Source organism: Suricata suricatta, chromosome 17 (genome assembly GCF_006229205.1).
Source record: "Suricata suricatta isolate VVHF042 chromosome 17, meerkat_22Aug2017_6uvM2_HiC, whole genome shotgun sequence".
NCBI classification, from domain to species: Eukaryota; Metazoa; Chordata; class Mammalia; order Carnivora; family Herpestidae; genus Suricata; species Suricata suricatta.
This window is the reverse complement of record NC_043716.1, coordinates 11,721,892-11,745,005: the sequence shown is the minus strand read 5'-3', so window position 1 is coordinate 11,745,005 and position 23,114 is coordinate 11,721,892. Positions and strand designations below refer to the sequence as shown.

Sequence of the window (23,114 nt, the reverse complement as noted above, 5' to 3'; positions counted from 1 at the left end):
CAACCAAGTCTCTGCGCGAGGCCAGCCCAGGACAGGAATAGAGCAGCCCACGACTTCGGCAAGCCTGGCGGGGGCGGACACAGCCAAACCTGGCTTTGGCAGGTGGCTCCCTTGGGTAGGGCCAAGCTTGGGCTGGGGGTGGGGAGAGGGGCAGGCCTCCTGGGTTTCTGGGTTCACCCAGCCCTGCCTCTGTCCGGGGGGCTGCGGGCAGGGCCAGACCCGTGCTGAGCCTCTGTAACCTCCAGGAGAACCCGAGGCCTCCGGGTGTGACGATCCACGAGCTACGATAAACATAGCACAGCTGATGTATATATAGGCCCTCCCACCTGGTTTCCAAAAGGATTTCGAAACGGCTCTCACAAGAGGCAAAGAAATGAACATTTGCAGCGTGCTAGGGTTTACACATGAGTCCCTCACGTCACAGACCTCAGGGAGTAGAACCAGGACACGAAGAATCTCTGATCCCACCAGGAAGTACGTCTAAAGGGGAATGAGCTCCCCAACGGGGGGGGGGGGGTGCGCAAGCAGAGGCCACAGGCCCCAGGTGGGGGGGTTGGCTGGGGAAGGATCAGTACATTAGAAGAAGGCAGGGCCAGATGCTAAGTCCCTGCTGGGAGAGGAAATGATGCCGGTCCTGCTTGCTCAGTCTCCACTCCTGCCCACAGGCAGCCAGGGATACAGCCCAAGATAAACAGCTGGGCATTGGGAGCCATTTGCTAGCCCCGTCCCCCTTCCCTGGACCAGAGTCCCCAGACAGGTTTAAACCCTGAAGCAGGGGAGTAAACCTTAATCACGGTTCTTGGGGCTGCCGTGCTAAAGTCTGCAGCGTCCCTGGGAGTCTGGCCCTCGACGCGGAGCAATGCCCTGACATTTGGGAGACACCAACTGCGCACTCAGTGCCCAGCTCTGGCTGCTGCTTGCCGTGTGGCCTTGAGCTCTTTGCTTCCCTTCACTGACGTGCAGACCGCCCCCTCCCCCAGTACAATGAGGGAGTCACCTTGCTCCTGGAGAGCCCTCCCAGGACTGATGCCGCAGAGTAAATAGAATTGCAGCCCCACCGTCAGCCCAAACCTCTGCACAGTTCTTGCAGGGCTGGGCTCCCGGGGCCCTGCTGCCTTGGTTCTAGGTTCAGCCTTGAGGCCAGAGGGCACCTTCCCTGCACCTGCCATTTCCCCTGTCATTGCCAATCCTGGACCCCCCATTCAAGTTCTGAGCAAGACAGACCCAGCCAGGCCCTAGAAGAGCTCATGGTCTAGTGGGGGAGGTGGCCAGTGGACAAGAATGTAAAGAAATAAACACGAAGAAAATAAGCTAGGGTGAGGGGACAGAGTGTTCAGGGAGCCTCTGTCAGGAGGCCACATGTGAACAGAGACATCTGAGCCAGCCAGGAGGACATCTACAGAGAGTGTTCTGGGCAGCGAGAACAGCTAGTGCCAAGGCCCTGAGGTGAGTCCGTGTTTGGTGTGTTTGAGCGCCGTGTGGCCGAAGCTCAGGGAATAAGTGGGAGAGTGTTGAGAGGGCAGGCCAGCTGGTATGGGCATTGTGGGCCATCAGGAGGCTTGGAATGGGGGGGGGGGGAATGGGGGGCGGCAGGAGCCATAGCACAGTTCTGAGGAGAGACTGGGCTGATATTTAACAAGGGAGGCTGCCTCCCATGGCTTCCAGAAGGGAAGTCACCAAATCTTCACTCTGGGGCTATCTTCCCACTCCCAATGGGCCCAAATGCTGCATTTTAATGCTACCCGATGAGGAGGCTCTCACAACTAATTGAAACAGAAAGTCCATGCACCTCTGCCATCTGTCTATCAGTCCAGAGAGACTCATTAGCTCCAGGGATAGGCACCTCTGAGACCCTGCTGCCTGGAGGGAAATGGAGACATCCAGTCCTAGCAAAAGGCCCTCTGGCCTCCACATCACAGCCTGGGGACAGGGAAGAGGGGGCCCCGCCACTTTCAGTGAAGAGCGGGCAGGAAGCCTTCACCGAGGTCATGGGTCGTATAAACTGTCAAGGGCCTGGGGACTGAGCAGGTCCTTTGTAAATGTCAAAATTCTCTGCATACTGGCTTCCCCTGCTCGGAGGCCTGAACACTCTCGTAAAGGCTGAAGGATCCCATAAACAGTAACCGAACCTGTAAACAGCTGGTGTTTGAACTCATATGCAGAGGAGTCTGCAAACTCTAAAGTGCTTTCTAATGGGGAGAGTGCTTGGTCAACTACTTGATAAACTCCAAAGTGCTTTCTAATCCTGTACAGTTTTGCAAATGTAAATTACTTGGTAAACTACTTTGTAAAGAGCCAGGAGCTCTGCAGTGTAAAGTCCTTTGTACACAGTATCGCTCTCTGTAAACTGTAGAGCGGTTTCCCAGCTATGGAGGGGGGAGGGTGCACCTATGAGATTCTGTAGATGAGTCAGGCCTCTTCCCTGTCACTCTGCATCAGCCCCAGAGCTCGCAACAGGGCCATGCATGCAGGGAGAGAGACGGGTGAGCACAGGCCGGTCAGCCGGCTAATGGTGCAGGGACAGAGAACTGTGCTGAGAGTTCAGACGCCAGCGCTGGCTCCTGGCCCACCCCAAGACCCCCGCCCCCTCCAGAACCTCGAGTGCAGGTTGGGGTGCGGAGACTAGAAGGGGTGGGCGGGGCGCTCTGGACCGGGCGGGGCTCTGGGGTACAAAGGGTCAAAGTCAGGGCTCTGCCGCCTCCTGGTGGCGGCAGGAGGAACGACTGGGGCCGCGCCCCTGGGCCTAAGGGTCCGGCTGATCCTGTGCGCGCACACAAGGTACACTCACGCGCGCGCGCGCACACTTGCCCGCGGGCCGATCCGCGCACGCGCAGACGTCCACGAGCGCATCTACACACAGGGCTTTCAGAATTCATTCACTCCCTCATCCTCTCCTTCGTGTATTCATTCATTCGCCTTTTCATTCAGCAAAGGTTGACAGAATACTTGCTGGATGTCAGCACTGAGGACATAACAGTGGCAGGTCCAATCGACCCAGATAAAGCTGCTACAGATTAGCTAGACTGGTCGGGCCTGATGTGGGGAGGCCTCCCTGAGGAAGGGACATGGCAGACCAGGAACCGTGCGGGGTGGGGGCAGGCAGCCACTGATATGTGGGGGGACAGGCATTCCAGGCATAGGGCTCAGATGGCGCAGAGGCCAGAGGGGAGGCAGGGAGGGAGGCGCACAAAAATGCCTTGAAATTATTAAGTGCTGTGTTACGGAAGGGTTAATAGGCAGAAGCCTGTCCCAGACTGGGAACCAACTTGGAGACAAAAACCGGACCTCACTTCCGGCTGAGCTGAAGATGAGAGTTGTGTGCACAAAGGCAGGGGAGAGAGGGACCCTAAAGGGATCAGTGCCTCCTTCTGGAAACATGACCTAATTTCCCATGAAGGGCCAGGGAGACCTTGCTCTCAGACCTTGAGATGCGGGTAGGTGGACTCTGCCGCCTTAGTTCCTCCTGGCCCGTGATTGGCCGGAGGTAGAGCATGTGACCCCTACGTAGCTAGAAGAGCCAGCCAGAGAACTAAGCTTGGGGAGCCACTGCATCCGGACTTGTCAGGAGGGAAGCCCGACGCTGAGACAGAAGAAAGCAAGCTAAGGGGACACAAGTTCCTCAGGATATTAACCAGGCTCCTAGATCTAACTGTGCCTGAAGCCAGACACAGTTCTTATAGAGCAAATACATGCCCTTCCACTTCAGTCTGTTGGGGGAGGGTGGCAGCCCTAGCCCAGGCCTCAGGGATCACAGGATCACAGAGCCACATTGGACCCTGGCAAGGAGGCCTTCCTTGGGCTGCCCCTCTCTCCTCAGAGCTCTCTCCAGGGGGGCAATACGTGTCCCCAAGCCTCAGTTTCTCCATCTTCCAAGGTGTGTGGCTTTGAGCAAGTTACTTCAGCTTTCTGGGCCTGTTTCCTCCTGTGTGAACCGGGGCTAATACTGTAACCTGAAACAATAACATGACACCCCGATGAGGTGCGTGTGTCAAGGCTGGGTGCTTGCCTTGTGCTCATCCCTCTGTGCACCAGGCAATGCGATCTTCAGCGGCAGGACCGGGAGGTCTCCCGGCCGGTAGGGCCTGTGACTGCTGCACTGCCCGGCATCCAGCACAGGGCCTGGGAGCTTCAGTGTGCTCACGTGAGGGAGGGCCTGTCCAATGCAGGGCCTGGGTGGTTCATTGGCCCCCCTCCCCTGATCGCACTCCCCTGGCCCCGCCCGGGAGCCCAGTCCCCTCTCTCGGGAGCACGCTCCCCGGGAGAGCACACTCCCCATCCGAGTCCCGGGAGCCCATTTCCAGAGACACAGATCTTCACCAAGGAGTAGGGCTCACCGCTTTGACACACAGTCTCACACAACCTGTGTCCCACTTTTTTTTTTTTAAATTAAAACAACCATCAAATAACTGCCCCACCCCATCAGGGAGAAGACGCTGCGCAGTTCTTTCTTCAAAAAAATATATTTTTTCTTTTTCTTTTTGTTTTTTAAACAACACCAAAAGCAAATCCACAGCCCCTGTTGAGCCGGTCCCCAAGGAGAGTGAGCTAGACAGCTCCCCTAGCACCTCTCTGAGCAGAGACCTTGGGCCCATACCCCTAAGCCCCAGACCAAGCAGAGGGGGGTTCTCCACCTGCTGGTCCCTAGGGGGTGGGAGAAAAGTGATCGGCTCCAAACCATGCAAGAAAAACCAGCCAAACCCACAAAGCAAAAGAGAAAATAAATCAGGAGGATAAATTAAAAAAAAAGTGAAACAACCCCCCCACTCCTGAGGCAGTGGGCAGAGGCCAGGTTGAGCCCGTGTGCCCTTAGAGGCCCGAGTTGCCAGTGCTGGGGTGAAGGCTCGGACGGCTGTCCTCTCACTCATGGGGGCTCAGGAGGATTCACATGGCTCATCCCCCGATGTGTCCCCCACACTGGTGCCAGGACAGAGGGGTGGTCACCCTCGGCCAAACTGTGCAAGGTCCACTCAGTCAAGAGATAAAAAAATATACAACTTGGGTGGCATCCAGAGCTGGGCCCAGGCAGTTTCCTGGGCGCGGGCACTGGCTGCCTTCTCTGGCAGGGCCATGGGGTCTGCAGGAGGCCATCCAGGCCTCTCCGAGTCCAGGATCTCGGGGGCAGGAGACTTGGGGTCCTTGGAGCAGCAGGGGCAGAGGCACTGGTGGGGCCCATGGGGGCCTGGCTGGGGTCCCTGGCGGTCTGGTTTTTTGGCACTTGGGACCGACGGCCTGTTGCCAAGCCAGACAGGAGCAGCCCCTTTGATTCTTCCCCAAACACCCGAGGCCAGGTGGCAGTAGCTTATGGGTGTGGGCAAGCAGTGCCCTGGCAGGGAGGGCTGTGGGGCACTGAGGGCCAGAGTGGGGTCCACGGCCCCGCCCCCTACGAGTCCTCCCCCAGGATCTCCTTCACAAAGGCAGCAATGTCCGTCTTCTTGGTTTTGTGCAAGGTGAAGAAAGGGTGCTCCTGGTGGGACAAGAGAGGGCTGTCACCTTGGGTAAGGGTGAAGAGGCGCGGTGGAGATGCCCCTACCTCCCCAAACCAGCCCCAAGCCCTGCGTGCTCGTCCTGCACAGGACACTTTTCTCCTGCCCAGCACGCTCCTACTCATCCATCTAGGACCTCCACCCTCAGGAAGCCCTCCTTGCTAGAGACGCACTGACGGCTTCCTCCTCGGCCCTCCTGCAGCCATTCCTCGGCCACACCGAACTCCCTTTTCCCCACACATACCAGGCCTCCAGCCAGGTGGAATGCCCTCTCCAACAGCAGACAAATCATTATTCACCCTTCCAAACCCAGTTCAAACATCACCTCCTCTGTGAAGCGTTCCCTGAGGTCTTGGGATAAAATGGCTCGCCTGCCGCCACCATGCACCGCCCCCCGCCCCACCCCTCTGCACCCTCTGTCAGAGCACCCAGTGGACCCCTCCACAGGGCCTGGTGTGGAGGAGCAGGAGGGAGCTGGGGTGTGTCTGAGCAATCGACTGCATACCTGAAGGAATTAAGACAGAGGCAAGCCAAAGGCATTGCCCATCTCTGCGCACTGGAGGCGGAGCTCTCCCCAGAGCGCCGCCCACCACCGCCCACCCGCGCCCACCGCCGCACTCACCATCAGCTCCAGGTAGCTCATGCGCTCCGCGGGGTTCTTCCTCAGGCTGCGGGAGAACAGGGCAGGCTGAGGCCGGGCGGAAAGGGGGTCCCCAGGCCGGCCAAGCCAGGGGGGGCTCACCCCTAACTTAGGACACATGTGCTCCTGGGGATGGAGCGCGATTTGTGGGCACAAACTACAGAGACTTGGACCACGTTTCTTTGCCTCTTGGGGTATCCTTCTTTTTTTTTTTTTTTAATCTCTAGAGTGATCGTGGGAGTTCTCAATGACCCCAATACCAAATGGTACTGAAAGGCGATAGTATCCTTCATCAGGAGGGAAATTCCTCATCTTGGGAGAGGGGAGGCCTCAGTGGAAAGAGGTCAAGGTGACCCACCGCTCTGTTTCTCAAGCTCATTTGTTTTTAGTCTTTCTTATTTTCTAATCAAAGAAATGAAGAATACAAATTTTCCTCTGAGTTTCTCTTTAACCACAACACATATATGTGTTGATATGTTCTTTCACTTCTGAACACTTTGGAATCCTATTTTTCTCATCTCTTTCAAAACCCAAGAGTTGGTTAGAAGAATTTACTTAGAATTTCCACATACCTTTTTCCTCTTCAGCTACGCACTTTTTGCTTGACTTCATTATGGGCAGGGAACATGAGCTATAGGACTCTGCCTTTTCGCCTTCTCCCCATTTCCTTTTGTAATCTCCAACACGATACATGCTTTTTAAAATAAAGCTCACGTGGGCATTCTTTAATTTGGTATAAAGTTCTAAACAGCAATCAAAGCAATTCTTTAACACTATTTAAATCCTCCACCTGTTTTTTGTCTTTTTTGGTCTACCTGGTCTGTCCATCTCTAGGACTGTACTAAAATCTCCCCAAGAACCACAGTTTGCCAGATTTTCCTTGTGCTCTATGTCTGCCTTGCATATTTGGAGGCTCTGTTGCTTGGGGGTTCATCTGCTCAAGGAGAAGGGGGCCAGGCCCAGGGGGGAGTGGGACTCAGGCCGGGGCAAGGAAGGGTGTGGGCCCAGAGCCGCCACAGGGCTGCTCACTCACCACTGTGCAGTGAAGTCCACGAACTCTGGGGAGAACGAGTCGGCCGGGAGCTGTGGGGACGGCTCCTCTACCACCTGTTTCAGCTGCTGGAACGGGGTCCCCCACGATTCATAAGGAAACCGTAGAATGGCCATCTCAATCTGCAGTGGGGACAGCAGCCTTGGGTCAGATGCGCCCACTCTCTGCACCCAGAGGCAGGGCATTTGGGGAATCTGCCTGTCTTGGCTCGGCACCCAAAGCCAGGCCACACCGCAGGTTGAGGGGCTGACACATGGCGTCAGAACCGAGATGACAGCCAGAGTGACACCAGCAGCCGGTTCCTGTGACGCAGCCGGCACAGACTACCGCTCGTGAAGCAAATCTAGGCCTGGGTTGTAACTGGCTTGGGCTTTTAAACAATCCAAATTTAGAAGGTTTTACATAAAAACCCAAGTTCCAGCTAATCTGGAAAAATCACAGGAGCCGGCAACCCTGGGACACCTGCCTACAAGGCAGCAGTCGGCAAAGGACCGGCAATGGCTTCCCTGCGCGTCACAGGCCACCCGCCTCCCTGATGTCTCCACAAGGTCTACATGTGTGCTGCCATGTATTGGAGCAGTTGTGGTTATGACAGAGCAGGCAAATGTGAAATGCAATTATTCTCAGAAGCCGGTCTCTCCCCAAAGCTGTAGACAGTGAGGCCTGCACTTGGTCAGCTGCTTCGCGTCTGCAACAGCCCCCGGGCCCATCAGGAACTGAACTCTGCAGATGCTCCTCCTCCCCCACCACCCACCCAGCGGGGTCTTCCAGGACCCATTTCCAACGCCTCCTCCTCCAGGAAGACTTTGCAATCCCTGCTGACTGCCTGGATACATGGCCATGGTGGCCTTGTCAATCCTGCTGAACCTGGACCTGCCTGCGGGTGACAGCAAGGCCACCCGGCCTCAGTGCCCATGCCAGGCACCTAGCCACACGCCTCGCCTGCAGTTGTCCGTAAGTCATTTGTGGAAAAGACCAGCTAGCTTATGATAAACTCTGGGTTCTGATTTTGACTGCCAAGATTAAAAAAAATTAAAAAAAGAATCAGGTCAGCCCAGGCCCCCGCCTGGAATAAATAGCTCAGAGACTGCTCACTGACAGGCCGTAATCACCATAATGAACACAAGAGACCTCGGCTCAAACAAATGCTTCGTGTTGGCAACTGGCGCCTGAACAGATCACTAATTATTGTGCTAAGAAAGGGCCTTCCCATTAGGCTAAAGGCCCCTTTCCAGCCAAGACATAAATAAACACTCTCAGATGGAGGGTGTGCACAACATCGCGGCAATGGTTGCAATCCTGAGCGTGTTTTCACAGGATGGATGGAGGGTTCTTTTTCCTAGAACACGTACCGGTTCCAACCAGCAGAAGTGAGGATCCTCTCCAGGTTTCCAGGGAAGGACCCAGGGGCCTACCAGAGTTTATAATTAGGCAAACAGAAAATGGTCCAGACCCAACCTCGTAATTCTTTTTCCCAGAACTTTTTTCTAAAGAGCTCAGAATATGAAAACCAAAACAAAACAGCCTCTGGGCCCAAAAATGCATGGTGCAGTGTGATCTGTAACCGTGAACATTAAGAAGCAGTCTAAACCCGCAGCGCCGGGCCCTGGCCTGCCGCAGGGTGGCTGTCTCGGCCGTGACCATCGCTCAGGTGTTCACATGATGAGCACTTGGTCAACACTCGTTATGGCCAGGAGCCTTCCCAAAGACCGTGCCACGTGTGCACGTGCTGACTGAGGGGCAGTGCCCGCACAGGGCCATCCGGGGTGGGCTTAGAGCCCCGGGGAAGACCGCCCAGGGTGGCAGGCCTGGCACACAGCGCTGCACTGGTCACTCCCCCAGGGCAGCTGAGGATTTCAAATGGAAAAGCCAGAAACAAGTGAAATGTCCCACGTTAGGGACTGAGTAGATGGTGGCAGATGGCTGTGGAGCCTTTTGAAGAGATGCCTCTAGGGATTTATAACAACCCAGAGGAACATGAATGATGAGATGCTAAGTGAAAAAAAAGCAAACTAAAAACCACAGAGGTTTTAAAGAAGAAGGTAAAACATCTAGATGGAAACGCACGATGTTGGCAGCTGACAGTAGGAAGCAGGGACTGTGTTGTTGAGAACAACCACAGTGATTTTTCATCCCCCTTTCATTTTTCATCTGTATTTTTACATGATGCTCTAATACTTTTGTAACTTATGGGGGGGGGTGGCTAACCTGTGCCCTGGCCACCTGTTCCCTAGCTGCTGCTATCACAGCTTCTCCTGCGCATGCATCCCGGGCCCCCATCTAGACCTGGAGTTTATTTCTCATTGAACTTGGGCTGGTCTGTGACACTGTGACCAACATAATGAGGCAGAAGAGACACTATGCCAGTCCCGTGACAAGCACGTAAGAACACTTCCCTCATGGCCACCACAAAAGACATCAACTACTCATCCCACCAAGTTCTGAGGAACCCAGACAGTAGCCAGCCAGGAGGAAGCTGTGTGAAGACCCCATGTTTGTAAAGCCTTCTTAGACCTTTGGGCCCAGCCCTGACCCCAGCCAGAGCCAAGTGGAGTGGAAGAACTGCCTGGCTAACCCAGCCAAGAATACAGAAACAGGAGAAAAAATAAACTATTATTGGTTTATGTCACTATGTTCTGGCCCAGTTTGTTACGTGGCATTTGCTAACTGATATGCACTTAGCACGCACTTGCTCAAGTTCCACCAGACACATCCAAACATCACTGGGATGCAGTGGGTCCCCAGTAATGACAGATGGACAGATGGATGAGAGGAGGGATGGACAGAGGGGAGTTGGGGGGTGTATGTGTCAAGTGGTCATGAGTGGGGTCTCTAACATCCAACCAGTTCTGTGTAGTCTGAAAATCCTATAAGAATTTGCTCCTATTGTTTTAACTCAGGAGTTGGAAAACTCTTATCTGCAGGTACTATGTGCACCTCTAGACTGTGACTTTTCCTCTCTGCTCCAAGAAGAGAAACATTTAATTAAAAAATGATTGTGTTGGCAGTATTAAGAAAAATTGAAGGTATCACCCAGTTCTGTGTCTCTGACAAAATGATTTTGATTTTGAACCTTTCCTGGTCATTGCATACAGACCCAGTCCACCACACTTTCAGTCACACAATGATGACGGGGAGCAAGAAGATAAAACTGCATCATCAGTAAGATCCAAAACATCTACATTGATCCTGAACTCCCACCTCCCCTTTTTCAACCCTCAGGCAGATACTAGGCACACCCCACCTCAGGGCCTTTACCCAGAGAGCCCTGTGGGTCACCCCCCACTCCAACCTCCTCAGAAGCTTATGCTGCTCCGCTCGTACCTGAATCTCTCCTCTCCACACCCCTTCACACTAGGTGTTTTACTGGTTTGGTTTTTGATCACCGGTTATGCTGTCCCCAATACCAGGCAGCCAAAAGGGCTGAGGCAGGGAGGGTGCTGACAGCATGGACACATCAGGGGCTAATCCATACCGCAGACACACCCCATTCGTCCCAGTGGTTGGGACGGGAATAGAGGCCGATGACCCTCAGCCCTCTGAGTCAGTCCACGTGCATACTGGGGCCGCCATGACAGTAACCCTTTCCCAGGTATCCTTGCGGGGAAGAGGACTCACATCCTGGTCTTTTTCCTGTCCCTACAGCCCATTCTCCACATGGGTACCAGAAGGGGCTTTCTAAATAAATACATAAATAAACCTTGACCTGCACCTGAGCCAAGCCCTGACTGAGGCATGGGCAGGTGTTGGCTGGGCAGTTCTAGAAAGAACAAGCAGCACAGGAACCCAGGCCTCCTCCTGGACCTCAGATTAGCCGCCCCAGCTCTGCCAGGCCCCCACCCTCACCCCACCCAAGCCCCCACAGCCCCAGGACTGAGCGTCCACTGCCCCGTCCTATTACACTCAAGGAAATGCACATGGACCTCATGAGCAACAAACTTCTTGCCATGAAAAAAAAATTTTTTTAAGATTTTTGCCATTTTGCTTTTGAAATTATTTGGGTACCAGAAGCTCACCAAATTTGAAATTGCCTGTGATTTCTAAACAAGCACGGTGAGCTCTGGAGAAAGCCTAATGGACAAATTATCATAAACTGTCAAGGACAGCTTTCATGAAGGACACACTTCCCCTGTAGGGAAGGGCCTAATGCCTTCTGTAGATGTTCTCTTAAATACACCATAATTTTTGATGGTACATTTTCTCCTCAGATTGTGAAGTCAATGCTTTTTTCCAGGCCTAAACTATTTGATGGGCCCTCCAAAAGCTCACGGACTGGCCGTGCCCCCCCAGCCGCACCCGACCAGCAAGGGCTGGACCCAGTAGTTACCATGGTGATGCCGAGGCTCCAGACGTCGGACTTGACGTTGTAGCCCTTCTGGTTCAGCTCTGGGTTGATTCTCTCAGGCTGTAAAAGGGACCAGTGAGACATGGACACCCACCCCCTGGTGAGGGGCCAGAGGAGGGGCCACCCAAGGCTCCCTAGGCTAGGTCTTGCTCCTCCTCCCCAAACGGAGGGGTCAGTGCCCATCCTACCCCAACTCCCCCACCACGGGGCGGACAAGAACACTGAGGCCAGCGAGGGCCAGGGTCTCGTGGTGAAGGCCCAAAACATGCCTCAAGGCTACTCCCAGGACACTGGGACAGACCTGGGACCTGCACAGATGCCACAAGCCACCGATGTGGGTGCGTATGAAACTCATCATCCAAACAGGCACTCTGGAGCACAGCTAATACTGGGGGTTAAAAGGGGCTGCTTGGCCAGGCTGGGGGCAGGTCACCCCTGCTGTGGCAGGAAAAGCAGGGCCTCCCCAGCGGACAGAGGACACGGCCTGAGAGTGATCTCCCAGGCGCGTCCCTCCTGAACCTCAGCTGCGTCTCGGGACTCGGCGCGGTGTGGGGACCACTCACAGCCATGTAGGGCTTGCAGCCAGCATCCAGCGTCTTGGCCACAGAATCCACCAAATAGCCGCTAATCCCAAAGTCGCACATCTTCACGTGACCCTCCTTGTTGATGAGGACATTGGACGGCTTCACATCTGCCAAGGACAGGACACACCTTTTCATCATGTGGGGTTGTGAGCCTCTGCTGGAAGCCAACAGGCTCCTCTGACGCCCCAGCCACCCAAAGGGCACCTGATACCAGGGAGCAGCTGAGGGACACGGCCCTGAGAGGCACTGCTCCAGTCCAAGGTCACAGAGATGGGAGCAGCACCGCCGGAACGTGCCCGGGCCGCCAGCCATGAGTGGGGAAGGAAGTGAGTCCCCTCCGAGACCTCGTCTTTGTGTCCACCTGAGTCCACCCGGACGCAAGGTTTGGGGGACGGGGAACCTCATACCCGCTGTGCAGTCTCACAGCCAGGACCTGGCCTGTTTCCTGATAGAGCCTGTAACTCTGGGGTCCTCCCGGGCTGGGGACTTGGTGGGGGAGAGCATCACTGACGGAACCCGGAAACCACCCGAGTGTCCGTGCTGAGGGGTCAGGAGGTTCAGCCAGGAAGCACAGGGCAGCAGCAAAAACACAGGAGAGGGGAGCCCACGCCATGACTCGAGGTCCATACAGAGCAGGCTAAGGGGCACGCGGCTGGGAGTCATCCAGCGAGAACACACACAAGACACATGTGACCTGCCTGCCTTCCCATGTGTGTGACGACACAAACACACAGGAAGAAGACTGGCAGGTTCCGTGCTGACCCCCACAGGGCTGACCTGGGCAGGGGCTGGGATGGCCACTGAGTAGTCCAAGCAGGCCTGGTCCTATTAACTTTGTGAACAGTACGGCTGGGTAAGTGAACTACACAGAATGAAACGGAAGGAGCTGCGACACGCACAGCCCTGGTGAACCTCAGAAACCTGAGGCCGAGTGAAAAAGGGCAGAGAGAGGCCATGAGAATCCATTCACATGAAGTTCAAGGACAAGGAAAACCAATTTACTGTAGGAAAAATCAGATGAGAGACTCAGGGGGGTTGTCGGGGCAGGGACTGACCAAGAAAGGCACAGAGAAGTTTCTGGGGGTGGGGCAGAGGGTGGAAACACCCTACATCCTAAAAAGGGCCAGAGTCTTCTGTGGATGTAAACTGAACAGATTTATCGAGTGGTAACAATGTATCTGTGCCTTTCATGACATATAAATGATATGCCAAAACAAATGCAGCAGCATTCCCAGGATGAATGTCCAATTCTTGCTCCAAGTACCAGCAAACCTAAGGGCAGTGCCTGGGGGCGTGGGGCCGGAGGGGGGTTGGGGGCAGAAGCTAAGGAAAACGGCTTGGAGAAGCTGACAGTGGCCTGGACTGGGAAGCAGCTCAGCTCCTGACCCCAATGGGCACATCACGACCTATCACCTCAGGTGGCTCATCTTGGAAAAGGGGAGAGGTAGACCCTCCCAGCGGTCAGCGGCAGGCACTGACCTCTGTGGATCACGGACAGCTTGCTGTGCAGATGCTCCAGGGCCCGGACGATCTGGGGTTCAGGCGCAAGGAGGAAAGACAGGCTGCGGTTATTTCCGGTTGCATCGACAACGACAGGGCAGTAAGACCCGGATCCTCATCCACCTGTCTCCCTCTCCCGTATGTACGCCCCAGCCCCCACTACCCCAGGCTCCTGCGCACGTTCCACCCCCCCGCCCCCGCCGTTCACCCCGCTGTCACATTCTTGGCGCAGACACACCCAGCCTCTCGTGGGCCCAAGTCTCAGGCCAAAGACTTTACCAGGGAAATCATGTACCCCAGGCCCTGCAGCGTCTCAGACTTGTGACCCCTCGAGGGGCTGTCACCACCTCCTACCCGGCTATGAGGTAAAACTCAGCGCGTCGGCAGCATCACTGGCCCCTCTCCTTCAGGGGAGCCAGTGGCCTATGTGCTCAAGCCATTTCCCTCAGGAAGACACAGCGGAAGCCTGGACAATTACCCCAATGGTTCTGATGCACTACCCTGGCATGGGGATATTTTAAATGTTCCCGGATACAGTCAAAGCACACAGGCCTTTGGCTGCCAGGATGCTCAAACCCAGGGTTGCTACCCTCCTCTAGAAATGTTTGACCTAGGGGCACCTGGTGGCTCAGTCGGTTAAGCATCTGGCTTTAGCTCAGGTCAGATCTCACGGTTCGTGGGTTCGAGCCCTGTGTTGGGCTCTGTGCTGACAGCTAGCTCAGAGCCTGGAGCCTATTTCAGATTCTGTATCTCCCTCTCTCTTTGACCCTCCCCTGCTCGCACTGTCTCTCTCTCTCAAAAATAAATAAAAAAGCATTAAAAAAAATTTTAGAAATGTTTGACCTCAAAAGGTGAACATTCTGGATGGTAACCTTCCCCCCAACTTTGCTTGTACCTCTGTGAGCTGTCTTATTTCATGACATATAAATGATATGCCAAATACTAAATCCTTTCTTTAAAAAATGGTCTCAGAGCATCTGGGTGGCTCAGTTAGTTAAGTATCCAACTTTGGCTCATGGTTCGTGGGTTCGAGCCCTGCGTCAGGCTCTGTGCTGACAGCTCAGAGCCTGGAGCCTGCTTCAGATTCTGGGTCTCCCTCCCTCTATGCCCCTCCCCTGCTTGCACTCTGCCTCTCTCTCTCTCATAAAAATAAACATTAAAATAACAACAACAATAATAATAATAATAAATTAACAAAAAATTGGTCTAGAAACCTCAGGCCTAGAGCACAAGGGCCTAGAGATCTTCCAGGCTCTGGGGTCTCCTCAGCAAAAAAGCTCTGACCCAGAGCGGGAGAGTTGGGTCCCTAGAGGGTAGTTGCCCAGGTTCAGGGCCACACTGAGGACACAGTTGTGCCCAAGTTGTCACCATCAGGCTGAGCTCTCTGCCTCCTGGGGCAGGGCTGGGCCTCTATGTACCTGGAACCCCCAGCCCCACCAAACCCAAGGCCACTTACAGACACAGCAATCTCCCCCAGGATGTCCTCTGGAATGGTCATGTTTTTATCGAGCACTTTCCGGTAGAACTTATCCAAGGATGTGTCCATGAGCTCCATGCAGATCCACACATCTCCCTGTGGAAGGGCACCTGGAGGTCAGCATGTGTCACCTGGGCTCGGACAGGCCATCTTGGTGCATCAGCGTGCGCCTGCCTCCCCAGTGCTGGTCAGGCCTTCCTACAGCCACGTCTGCCCAACCCCAGCCGCCCCCGCTCGGCCTCCAGCCCCGCCCTTTCTGCCCCCACAGTCTTTCAGCTTCTGATTCTCCACCGTCTGCCCTCATCTACACTACTGGGTTGTCCACTTGCCAGCCTCTGGTCTCCCTCATCTGATCCCTAATTCCATGGCAGTTTCTAGAAAGAAGTGACTAAAATGCACACCTAATTATGTTCCTCCCAATCAGGGCTCTGGTTGCAGCCCAGTTCCATGACCCCGCCCTGTAGACTCCTCATGACCTTGGCTTCAGCAGCCCCCTGACACATATGGGTCATCAATGGTCAGCTCTGGCCTGGATGGATGGTTCCCTTCTTCTCCAGCAAAGCCCTGCCTCCCCCACACCCTGTTCCCCCACTAACTCCCACCTATCTTTCAGAACAGCCTTCTAGAAAGACTAGGTGTGGCATCTCCTTGGGGTACCCGCAGGCACCTGTGCCTCCCTGCCGCCTCTGACCAGCATGCAGGGAGGCCCAGGCGGTCCATTCCCCCAGCAGCACGGAGATGAGCAGCCTGCACCTGGCACTCAGCAGGCGCTGAGCTGATCAGACAGGCAGATAAGTAGGCACTGATTCACAACCGGGTCCTCCATACCCAGGAAGACTGGGGACCCGGTAGATGCTCGGGAACCCATCCTTCCATGGCAGCAACGCACGCTTCCTGACATCACCCCTGATTCCTCTCATCCCACACCCAGGCCTTGCCGCAGACTAAGAATCGGACCCTCGCACACCTCCACGGCTGCCCCTGCCGGAGCCCCGCCCTGCCAGCCTGGGTGCCGGGGAAGCACACGGGCAGTCACACAGCCAGAGTGAGCACCAGGCCCTGGGCCACATCACTTCATCTCCATGCAACCTCGCGAGGTAGACACAATTCCTGGCCTCATTTCACAGGCAAGGAAACTGAGGCAGGATGCAGGAAGCCAGGCAGTTTGGCCTCTGGGCCTGGGCGCTCAAGACCCAGCAGGTACTGTCTCACTCCTGTGCCTGGCACCTGGAACACAGGGGCGCTCCACAAGTGTTTGCTGGGGACCCAGCACAACCAACAGTGGACCGCAGGCTAGACGGAGGGGGACATGTCGCAGAAGAAAGCCAGGCCCTGGCCTGTACCCCATTACCCATCTCCCACCCTCCCAGCAGGGCCGCACCTCTCTGAAGAGGGCCCCGTAGAAAGTGACAGTGTAGAAGCAGTCGACCGTCCGCATGTTGATGTCCAAGTCCATGAGCAGACGCTTCTGCTCCTGTGAGTTCACAGTGGCCCGGATCCGCTGCAGGAAGAGAGGGTTAGGGTTCAGGAGTCATGTGGCAAAGGGCAACCACCCCACCAACCATTATAGGAGGACCAGGAGCTTCAAGGGGTGCCCACAGGCAGGTTCAGCCCCCATGCCTCTTCCAGGAAGCCTCCCAAGTGTCCCCTCCCTGGCTGGGTGGGGCCCCGCTTACCTTAACGGCCATGATTGTGCCACTCTGGGCATGCCGCACCTTCTCCACCACCCCATAGGCTCCACGGCCCAGCTCCGAGATGGTCACCAGGTCATCGGCCTCTACCTCAAAGTTCTTGGGGGACAGAAAAAAGAGAAACCACAAGTTAGGAGCCTCACACCCTACCCAGGAGACAGAGCTGGGGCAGCAGAAATTAAAAACAGTCAGTTGATCTGGGCTCAAATCCTACACCAAGCACCTTCTGCTGAGTGACCTGGGGCAAGTCACTGAACCTCTCAGACTCACATCACCCTCCATAGAACAGGCATAGCCCCAACGTCCAAAGCCTATTAGAAGGTATAAGTAAGACCACCTCTGAAATGCCCCCAGCTGGTACAGGGAGCTCAAGAGATGCTCTTTCTCTCTTGCCCCCCAGCCCATTCAGGTGGTAGGACTAGATCATTCATTCAGCCAGTATTTATTGAGCACCTACTATGTGCAAGTACCTATTTTAGGCACTGGAGAGGACAGAACAAAGATCTTGCCCTTATAGTGAGCAGAGTGTCCTTAGGCCCTGTATTGTAGGGCAGACAAGAAAGGAGTAAACAACTAGATGAATGGGACATCACCTAGTGACAAGTGTCAGAAAAGGAAAATTAGCCTGGGAGGGACTGTCAGCCAAGGGGAGGCCTCTGCAGTTGGGTCTCTGCCTGGAGACCCTTGGTGTCTCCTTCAGATGAGGCACAGTCCCCACGCCAGAACCTCAGTCACTGTTGCCCAAGCACCAGGAGGTGTGTGTGGAATGCAGGCTCCCAGCCGCTGGTTCTGAGGACAGAGCCAGGAGTCTGCATGTTCCACACACCATTCCCATGGATGAGGTGGGCGCAGGTGCCCCCACGACCCACAGTCTGAGATCGGGAAACTTCGTGCTGCTCTGGCTCTCCAGGGCCCCATAAAGCAGGCCAACTCTCCCCGGTCTGAATGAGAGGGTCTGAGAGGACAGCCCAGGGCCACACGGCCACCATCTGGAGAGTGAGACTCCTCTCCAAAGCCCAGCTCTTTCCACCACCCACAGCCACCTCCCTGTAGCCCTCCAGGGTCAGCTTGGGCCCATCTGTCATCACATGAAGACAGCGAGACTCAGAGACACGAAGGTCCCACCCCAAGTAGGCAGCCAGCACCTACCCTATCTCCGATGGTGATGAAGGTCCGAGAGTCCAGGTTCCGGGGGGGTCTGTGGGGAGGAAGTAGACCCCGTGAGCCTCAGAGAGATCCATAGCCTCCCCTGAGAGAAGGAGCAAACCAGCCTGGCCCAGGAGCCAGAGACGCATCCTGTCCCTGGGGGAGGTGGGGCTCCTCACGGCACCTAGTCTTGGTCACTGAGCATCTGCTGTGCCAGACACAAGGTGTGGCCACACAGACGCTGCCGGAGCCTCACTTCCCATCTCTGGGATGAGCAAAGGGACACAGAGCAGATGTTTGATGCCTGCAAGCCCTGTGGCCACCACGCCAGGGCTCCAGCTCATAGGAGGTGCTGTCCCCACGCTGCCCTCTGCTTGCTCTCTCTCCTGGGCCCCTTTGGGAAGCCTCTCCAAGCTGAGCCACGGGAAAAACTGAGGTAGACTCACGTAGGGTTGGGTACAGGCGGCTTGGACATGCAGGATATCCGTAAATCCTTCTTCCTCTTGGATTTCCCTAAGATGGAGAGAAGATGAGGCATCTGGTCAGCTCAGTACCCCCTGGGCACTCCCCAAGCTGGACAAACCTGGGGACAGAAATAGCTCAGGCCTCTGGCCCTCAAGGGGCCCCAGGCGCAGACATATTTGCTGAGGGTCAGTGTAGGCAGTGCCCTGATGAGGCCTGGAACCTCCAGACACCTACAGGACGTTCCTGACTCAAGCCCCAGCGGCCCACCTGGAAGCTGACCTCAGGCAATCACCCCGACCACCCCCTGAGAAAAGATGGCGTGTCCAGAGTGCACTTCCCAGGAAGGTCGCTCCATTGCAGATCTGCCCTGCGGGCCACACATCAGGCACCCACCTCACGGAGCAGGGCCGGGGGCCCTGTGTCCTCAGTTTCTGTTAAGGGCTGAACTGCACCCCCTGAAGTCCTAAGAGTGTGACCCTATGTGGAGATGGGTCTTTACAGAGATGATCAAGTTAAAATGAGGTCATGAGGGTAGGCTCTAATCCAGTGTGAGCATGGTCCTTACAAGAAAGGGCAATTTGGACCCGGACACGGTCCAGCCGGAAGACAAGGTGAGGAGACACAGGGAGAAGATGGTCACATGCAAGCCGGGGAGCTCCTAAGGGACCAGGCACTAGGAGAGAGCCCGGAACGGCCCCACGCCCACAGCCTCAGAAGGACCCAGCAGCCAACACCTTGAAGGGACTTCCAGCCTCCTGAACTGTCGGACAGGAAGTTTCTGTGAAGCCCCCAGCCTGTGGTGCTAACCTTGGGGGGCACTGGAGGCAGAGAGAACTCCTTTCAGACCCCGACTCTGCTGCCCACTACTTTTCTGAGCTTCGATTTCCCCATCTGTCTCCTCGGAATGCAGCCGTCCACCTCAGGGGGAGCTGGGAAGCCTGGAGCAGAAGCAGGTGGGGTGGGGGAGGGGGTTGCTGGCCGAAGCCTGGTGCCTATTTCTGTCCCACCCCCACGAAGTTCTTGCCTTTGCCACCCCCTCCAAGACCATCCCAGGAAGCCCACTTCCCTCCCCAGGGCACTGGGCAGGCCTGATTCCTGAGGCGGCACCTCCCTCACCTTCATCCCCTAAGGACGGGAGAGGGTCTTCACTTCTCCAAGGCCCAGTGCCCACACCTCCCAGGCTAGCCGAGAGAGCATGGCCGGGTGCCCGGCATGTGGCCAGTGCTAAGGAAGAATCTGCATTCTGGAGTGCAGGACATGGCGGGGGCAGGCCACAGCAGAGGAAGCTTCACTAGGCCACCCTCCGAAAAGGTGCAGGGTCACCTCATAGGCAGGAAAGCAAGTTGAGGGACCTGAGGGAGCCCAGTGGGGAGGAACAAGGCAGGCTTGAGCCCACAGCCCCTGCTCCCAGGCACCAGGACAAAGAGCTCCACTTTCCAGAGCAGGGAAGTAACTTGCTCAGGTCGCCAAGAATGTGGGTGGCAGAGCTGGGACTTGACCGTGATCCCCTGAAACCTCCCAGGGCACTTGCCGGCTCCTGCAGGAGTATCCTCCTCACCTCCCAAGTAATGCCTTGCCCTTCACGCGGCCACTGCAGACACACCACCGGCCACCCCACCGTGAGTGTGCACGGAGCACTGGGAGACCTGAGCCCCTGCACCCCCGCCGTGAGTGTGCACGGAGCGCTGGGAGACCTGAGCCCCTGCACCCCCACCCCTGAGTGTGCACGGAGCGCTGGGAGACCTGAGCCCCTGAGGCCACCTCTGAACTGGGTTCAGACCCAGCCTCCTCCACACTGCGCCATGTGGCTCAGCGCCTCATTTGGGAGCCTGGCTTGGGCGCCTGGACCCAGCAGCCAGGCAGAGCCTGACACCACTGTCGAGTGACAGGATGGGGGAGATGAGGCCCAAACATCAGATGTCCTCAGGTGAACCACCAAGAAGTAGAAGAGCCCTGGCGGGGACGGGGGTCCCAGTGTCTGTACCGCAGTGGCTGGCAGAACACTGGGGGTGACGTAGGCAGACACCTGCAGCCTCCCCACAGAAGCCTCCCAAGGCCCCCCAGATGCCTGGCCGCGAGGCACGTCTGCCTCTGCCCTGGCAGCCAGCAGCAGAGCCCAGTCCCAGCCAAAGGCCCTGACCCAGGGGCCCCCATGCCCACTGCTAAGTCAGTACCCCAACGGCACAGTCCTCAACCCCAGAGCTGGGAGCAAGTCTGCCCACTCCACACCGGCCTCAGCTCCTGGCACCACTCTGTAGCCAAAAGCATGTGCTTCCTCTGCCCCAAATCCAAATCCCACCTCTGCCCCTTAGAGTCTGGGTGCCCTTGGCAAGTCCCTGTGCTTCTCTGCACCTCAGTATCCTCATCAAGGCAATGGGGATAAAGATAGCACCTACTCGCTAGTCATCACACGAAGCACTCAGAACAGCACCCTGCTACCATCAGAGCAGCCCCGGCCTGAACGGGACTGACCCGGAGGCAATGTGGCCAGCTGGCAGGGGCCAGGTGGGTCTCTCTCTCAAGGCCACATGGGTGGCCCTTCCCATCTACTCCAGATGTTCCAACAACCCTAGAGGGGGGACTTCTTAGCCTTACTTTACTTGGGGAAACTGAGGCTCAGAAGCGAAGATGCTGCACAGCGAGTCAGGGGTCCAGCCAGGACTCGCTCCAGGATTGGTCCACTCAGAGACCACAACGGGCCAGGCCAGCCGCTCACGGTTCCCACTGGGGAGGAACCGGCCTGCTCCCACCCCCGGAGGAGCACTGCCACGACCTCCGCCGAGCAGGAACCTAGAGGCTTCTCTGGATTGCCCTGGGCCCAGCACCCTCCACGTGGCAAGAGGAGAACAGAAAAGCTGCGGCGTGTGCGCCCTTCTGGGTCAGACTTCTGGGCTGCCCCTGGGTCAGACTACCTCACCACCGGCCTGTGGCACGGGAGCAGGGACCTGGGGCCTCAGGCGGCCAGGCCAGTGCTGTTGACACTGCGTTTGGCACCCGGCAGCCTGCCCCAGTCTGGCTCCACGGCCCTGCTGAGATGCGGCCCTGCACCCTCCTCTGTCCCTCGAGGCCCGCATTGCCGCAACAGGAGGAGGGTCCAGAACACGCACCCCATACGAGGCAGGCTTGGCCACAAGGTAGCTGGCATGGGCCTGGCACACAGTAGGTGGGCCTATGCAGTGGCCCATAAATGGTCACTATAGTTATTATGAGCCTGTCCACAGAGGTAAAAAACCCACTCTACATAATGAGAATTACGGGTGGCTTTAATTCTTCACTTGAAACTCTTTGTAACAAGTAAAACACTTTGTGTTAAAAATGAACAAGAGGGTCTCCTGGAGCTCGCAGCCTCACCCCTCCCCGTATTACTCGTGGCCTTACCTCCCTTTGTGTGGCTCTAGCCTATGCACCCATTCCCCACCCTGGGATCTGTGAATGCAGTGAGATGGGCTCCCCCTCACCAGGCCTCAGTTTCCCTGGTTGTCAAGGGAGCTCCTATGCCTGAGGCCAGGCTGGGCGGGTGAGGAGTGAACGCGAGCCCCCCTCTGCCCCTCTCCCAGGCAGGCCTGAGGGACAGAGGCCGCTCCAAGCACATGGGTGGGAGGAGTGCAGTCCTGGCCTCCTCGCCTACCTGCCCGTCAGGGTCACCGGCCCGCGCCGGGAGGGACGTGGGCTCTGTGGGGCGAGCAAGTGGGTGAGGCCACCATGGAGACAGCACAGAAACAGGCCGCAGGCCACCAGCCGCTGCCAGTGTCCGCCACACACGTCAGCGCTGGGCCCAGAGGGCCAGGCAGCCCGGGGCTGCCCAGGTGTGGACTCACTGTGGCGACCGTCACCACAACAAACAGAGGTTCACAGGCTGCCACCAGCAAACCACAACAGGCCTGCCAGCCTCAGCTTGCAGGGCCTCTGGCACAGGTGGGCACAGTGCCAGGCATCTGTGTGTCCTCGGCACTCTCCAGCCTCCTGGCCGCACCGCAGGCAGGGAACAAGAAATTCAGCCAGTGACCCACAGCACAAGACAGTAAAGACAGGCAACCAGTGCTCACACAACTCCTACCCCTGCCTGGTCCTGCTCTCATCTCCTCCTGCTCCTTCCTTGCATAAGCCACCTTCTTGCCTACCTCAGTGCCTTTGCACATTCCATCCTCTCTGCCTAGAATGCTCTCCCCTGCAACTTTGTCCTAGCTGGTATATGATCTTCACCTTTCACCTAGTCACAGAGGCTTTCCTGATTACTCCAGCTAAGTCCCCTTGTCCTCGGCTCTCCCTGTGTCCGGCCAGCTTCTCTCCTGTCACGTCTCACAGGTCACAGGTCTACAGTTACTAGCTCAGGGCAGCTATGGAAATGTTTAGGAGCACTGACTCTGAAGCTAGGCAGCCTGGGTTCAAACGACAACTCAGCCACTTCCTAGCTGTGTGCCTTTAAGTAAGTGCCTTAACCTCTCTGGGCATCATAGACTCAACTGCAATGGGGATAACAGGCCCACAGCTAACCCCGGGTTATCAGGCGTGTCCTGCAGGGTTATCGGGGCCATGCTGCAGCAGTGCCTGACAGGCAAAGATTAGACAGAACCTTCTGGAAGCCTGCAGGACCCAAAATAACACCAGGCCCTTAGCCCCACACAGTCACTGTGCTAATACTCTCAGCAGCCCCACAGGATAAAGTGTTTCCTGGACCTGTTGGACCAGGCGGGTCAGAGAGGAGGGGTGGCTTGACCAAGGTCCCACAGTG

General features: G+C 56.4%; 1 protein-coding gene across 2 annotated transcripts in view; it reads right to left on the bottom strand.

Annotated features, from left to right (window-relative positions):
• Positions 1–4,444: 4,444 nt before the first annotated feature.
• Positions 4,445–23,114, bottom strand: part of MAP2K3 (mitogen-activated protein kinase kinase 3) — a 28,712-nt gene continuing 10,042 nt past the window's right edge. The window contains exons 1-12 of one of the 2 annotated variants that reach the window (XM_029926989.1): positions 19,190–19,263; positions 18,364–18,430; positions 17,921–17,969; positions 16,757–16,870; positions 16,462–16,581; positions 15,060–15,176; positions 13,583–13,634; positions 12,083–12,210; positions 11,502–11,579; positions 7,157–7,296; positions 6,106–6,151; positions 4,445–5,464 (exon numbers count right to left, since the gene is read on the bottom strand). In XM_029926989.1, the coding sequence (XP_029782849.1) occupies positions 5,381–5,464; positions 6,106–6,151; positions 7,157–7,296; positions 11,502–11,579; positions 12,083–12,210; positions 13,583–13,634; positions 15,060–15,176; positions 16,462–16,581; positions 16,757–16,870; positions 17,921–17,969; positions 18,364–18,392 (957 nt within the window). In that variant the 5' untranslated portion in view covers positions 18,393–18,430; positions 19,190–19,263 and the 3' untranslated portion in view covers positions 4,445–5,380. Of the gene's footprint in view, positions 5,465–6,105; positions 6,152–7,156; positions 7,297–11,501; positions 11,580–12,082; positions 12,211–13,582; positions 13,635–15,059; positions 15,177–16,461; positions 16,582–16,756; positions 16,871–17,920; positions 17,970–18,363; positions 18,431–19,189; positions 19,264–23,114 lie in introns of those variants that run through there. The other variant, XM_029926988.1, reaches the window with a different exon arrangement.